This window comes from Gossypium raimondii, chromosome 2 (genome assembly GCF_025698545.1).
Source record: "Gossypium raimondii isolate GPD5lz chromosome 2, ASM2569854v1, whole genome shotgun sequence".
Classification (NCBI taxonomy): domain Eukaryota; kingdom Viridiplantae; phylum Streptophyta; class Magnoliopsida; order Malvales; family Malvaceae; genus Gossypium; species Gossypium raimondii.
In genome coordinates, this window is record NC_068566.1 from 39,008,136 (window position 1) to 39,012,900 (window position 4,765).

At 38.9% G+C, this 4,765-nt stretch overlaps 1 protein-coding gene across 1 annotated transcript; it reads left to right on the top strand.

Annotated features, from left to right (window-relative positions):
- The first annotated feature begins 249 nt into the window (after window positions 1-249).
- On the top strand, window positions 250-2,640 carry LOC105789674 (uncharacterized). Its single transcript, XM_012617041.1, has 4 exons — window positions 250-469; window positions 648-966; window positions 1,311-1,683; window positions 1,831-2,640. The coding sequence occupies exons 1-4, from the start codon at window positions 250-252 to the stop codon at window positions 2,638-2,640; spliced, it is 1,722 nt and encodes a 573-aa protein (XP_012472495.1).
- Window positions 2,641-4,765: the final 2,125 nt, after the last annotated feature.

Genomic DNA, 4,765 nt, shown 5'->3' on the forward strand with positions numbered 1-4,765 from the left:
TGGAAATGTTAATGGTGTTAAAGATAGTTTTGAGGTGGGGATGGCTGTTAGAAATAAGGATAAATTGTGGAAGATGCAGAAAGTAAGAATGGGTTAGAAAACTAAGAAAGTTTCTTTGAAGGGTTTGGTTGAGGTACCAATTAAGGTGGATATGGAGATAGGGCATAGTGGAGAATTTAAGGAGGAAGGGTGTTTATCCGATGGCTATGATGGCTGGCCTTTAATAGCCACGGAGGAGATATGATTGCTATGGCTTGGAACTATCAAGGAATTGGATCAACCTTGACAGTTCAAAATCTGAAGGTAAAAGGGAAGTATGATCCAGACTTTGTTTTTTTGTCTGAAACGAAAAATAGGAGGGTAAAATTGGAGAAATTAAGGTGTAAGTTGAAGTTTGATGGTGGTTGGTGTGTGGATCCATTGGGGGCTAAGTGGTGGTCTGGTACTTTGGTGGAAGGAGGAGTGGCTGGTGAATGTGTTCGAGAGTGGAAAAAATATAATTGATACTAGGTGTGTAAATAATGAGAGTGGGGAGTCGTATAGAATTTTTTGGGTTTATGGTCCCCCGGTGTTTGAGGATAGAAAAGAGGTGTGGAGGCATATATAGTTTAAAAGTTGTGGGATTAATGAAAAATGGCTGTGTTTAGGGGATTTCAATGATATAGCTGATGAGTTTGAAAAGGAGGGAGGAAGGAACAAGGAAAGATATAAAATGAAGTGTTTTAGAGAGATGATTGAAGTGAGTCAGCTATATGATATCAGTTTTAAGGGGCAGAGGTTTACTTGGTTCGGTTTGAGGGATCAGGCTTGGGTTAAGGAGAGGCTTGATAGGGCACTAGTTAATTTGGATTGGATGGAGGCATGCCCGAATACTCAAGGTTTTAACCTTCCAGCTATTGGTTCGGACCATTCTCCCATGGTGGTTTTTTCAGATTTTAGAGATAAGAAAGTGAAAAAGAAATTTAAGTTTGAAGCGATGTGGTTAAAATATGATAGTATTAATGAGGTAGTTAGTAGATGCTGGGGAAGGGAGTGTGGGGATAGGGGTTTTCCAAAGTTAAGTTGGAAGTTAAAAAAATGTAGTGAGATGTTGAAAGAATGGAGTAGAAAGAATGTTAGAAATGGACAACGTCGTATTCTAGAGCTGAAGCTGAAGATTGGTGATGCATTCACTTGGAGAACTTAAAGAGGAGCTTAAGATGGTTTGTGAACAAGAGGAACTTTTCTGGTTTCAGAGGGCTAGGAAGGATTGGTTGATGTTTGGCGATAAGAACACTCGATTTTTTTCACAAAGTTGTTGTTCAACGTAGGCAACGAAATAAAATTCTTATAATAAAGAATGGGGACTGTTGGTTTGATGATGAGGAGCGGATAATGAATTGCTTCACCTCGTTTTATGAGGATCTGTTTAAAAGTGAAGGGGTAATGTGGAATGATGAGCTTTTGGGTGTTATACCTTCGGGAGTCACTTGTGAGATGAATAGAGCTTTAGTGGCTGAAATTTCTGAAAAAGCGGTCACTGAAGCTGTGTTTCAAACGGGGTCCTATAAAGCACCTGGGCCTGATGGGTTTGGTGGTATTTTCTATCATAAATTTTGGGATATTATAAAAGGGGACGTAGTGGAGATGGTCTGGGGGTTTTTTAGGGAGGGGCTTATGCCGAGTGGATTAAATGAGACTGAGGTTGTCTTAATTTCTAAAGTCAAGTGTCCGGAGTTAGTTACTCAATTTAGGCCGATAAGTTTATGTAATTTTGCATACAAAATTATTTCTAAGGTTATGGTGAGCAGAATGAAAGGAATTTCGGGCTAAGTGATTTCTCAAAATCAGAGTGCTTTTGTTGCTGGTAGGATGATACATGATACTATTATAGTGGCTCAGGAGGTGTTTCATTATTTGAAGTTGAAGAAGACAGGTAGGAAGAATGTTATGGCGGTTAAATTGGATATAAATAAAGCTTACGACAGGGTGGAGTGGGATTTTTTAGAAGTTGTCCTCAAGAGATTGGGTTTCGATGCTAAATGGATAGGCTGGATAATGGAGTGTGTGAGAAGTGTTTCCTACACTTTACAGATTAATGGTAAGCCTAGTAGAATGTTCTGTCCCTCTAGAGGTCTTAGGCAAGGAGACCGACTGCCTCCTTTTCTATTTCTTATTGTTGCTGATGTTTTGTCCCGTATGATCTTACAAAGTGCCCAATTGAGTCATATTAAGGGGGTTAAATTGAGCCGAAACTGTCCTATTGTGTCCCATTTATTTTTTACTGATGATTCACTATTTTTCTTGGAAGCTAATGTGCAAAATTGTAGGAATTTGATTGATATTATCCAGATTTATTGTCAAGCTTCCGGTCAAAGGGTGAACTATGAAAAGTCAAGCCTAGTTCTTAGTTCAAATACTACGGAGGACCTAAAGAATGTTGTTCAAGCGGAGATGAATATTGTTGTGGCTACTAATCCTGGAGTGTACTTCGGAATTCCAGCCCTTTGGGGGAAAACGAGGAGTAAGGCTTTAGAGTATGTGAAGGATGAGGTGGTGTTGAGGTTGAAAGTTTGGAAAAATCAGTATTTGTCTGCTGGGGGGAAAGAAGGGTTAATAAAAGCTGTTGCGTGCTCTATTCCAACTTATGTTATGTTTTAAATTTCCTAAGAAAGTCTGTCTTGAGATAAATGCTGCAGTGGCCGATTTCTGGTGGGGTCAGAAGGCTAACTAGAGGAGGATCCATTGGAAGTCTTGGGAGCTTCTAACACTTGGTAAGCAGGATGGAGGTATGGGTTTCAAAGAGCTAGAGACTTTCAACCTAGCTTTGCTAGCGAAACAGTGCTGGAGGCTGATGCATGAACCTGAGGCATTATGGGTGAGAGTTCTGCGAGGCATCTATTTTGCTAATTGTTCTTTCCTCGAAGCGAAAAAGGGGGGAAAGGCATCTTGGGTGTGGAGTAGTTTACTGGATGGTAAGGAAGTTTTGAGGTCTCACTTGATTTGGCAAGTTTTGAATAGGGAAACTGTTCAGATTTGGAATGACAGATGGGTGCCGAGCATTCCAGATGGCAAACCAAGGCACCCTGGTCATCCGAATGTGTCTTTGGATACGCGTGTGGTGGAGATTATGTGTAAGGAAGAAGGTAGTTGGGACCTGTCTAATATTTCTTGTTGGTTGGATGATAATTTGATTGAAGAAATTTTAAAAATCCCAATTTATGATACTCAAGAGGATGATAGAATTGTATGGCCGTTTAGCAAAAATGGAGAGTATTCTGTTAAATCGGGATATCATGTGTTAAGGAAAAATAGGAATTGAAGTTGGGAGTTGAAGCCCTTTAGCTCTCATTTGGTTGATCCCAAGCTGTGGAAAATTATTTGGAAGATGGATGTTCCAAGTAAGATGAAATTTTTTTGCTGGAAATTATGCTCTAATGCAATTCCATCGAGGCTCAATATTTGGAAGAGAAGCTGTTCTCCAACACCTTTATGCTTGTTGTGTGGAATGGAGGAGGAATCTATTGAACATATCTTTTTTGGATGTAGCTGGGTGAGGGGTATTTGGTTTGAATGCTGTTTTGGTTTGCGAATTTATAAAGAGCATATTCAGTCTTTTGATGCATGGTTTGCTGAAGTTTTATCTAATAGTGGGGGGGTTGAGGGTCTGTCAACTAGAGTTGTCTTTATTTGCTGGTTTATTTGGAAAATGAGATGTGAGGTTATTTTTGGTGGTAAGCAAGTAGATATAAATGGGGTCATATGTAGAATAAAACTTACCACTCAAGAATATTTAGCAGTGAAGAATGAATGTTTGGTTGAAAGGGTTTCAAAGCTGGAGGGTTCTGTTGTAGAAGTGTGGGGGAAACCTCCTGTAGGTTGGGTAAAGATAAACTGCGATGGGGCCTTAGATGTTAAACATGGTGTTGCTGGTGTAGGTGTCATTTGTAGGGACTGTAATGGTATGGTTCTTGATGGAGCAGCTGAGAAGGTGATTGCGAATGAGGTTGAGATTGTGGAAGCTTTGGCGGTCACTAAAGGTGTCGAACTTGCTGTGAACAATAGGTGGAAGAAAGTAATTTTGGAAACTGATTCTCTGATTGTCTTCTCTAAAACTAAGAAAAAGGATTTTGAGAAGCGGTGGAAGCTGAAACCGATTCTGAAGAGATTTGATATTCTAAAAGATCAGTTGCATAATTTTTTAATCCAAAGGATAAGAAGGGATGCTAACAAAGCTGCAGATTGGGTGACTGAGCATGCTAAAGTGGAAATGTGCTTGGAGGGTTGGATAAATCATCCACCATCTTCATTGGTGTTCATTTTGAATAAGGATGGTTTGCCAACTCCGCCTGGTGTTCATTTTATGTCTGCTCATTTATCATTGCTAGGCTTTTCTTTCTCTGTTGTCTCTGTGATGTTCTTCTCTGCTGATACAGTGATGTATGTTTTGTGTTTTTCCAATGATTTTATGAATATGTTTTACTGGCCAAAAAAAAAAAAAAACAATGTTTTCCTTGATGCTGTTATTTTAACCGACTCTATGAAATCAAAACCTGAGACTGCAATTTGTAACACAAATTTCTTTAATAATGCCAAGGGTAAAAAAAGGGACTCGTATCAAATAAATCTATTTTGAGTTATAAAAAAGGTAAAAATATTTGTATACAAAATGGTTTTAATTGATATATAGCTTCCTGTATTGCAATAAATTGTTAAAGGGAGAGATTATTGAAAAATATGGAATGATTAAGATGTGTCTAAGGAAGTACCCACTTCCTTAAACACT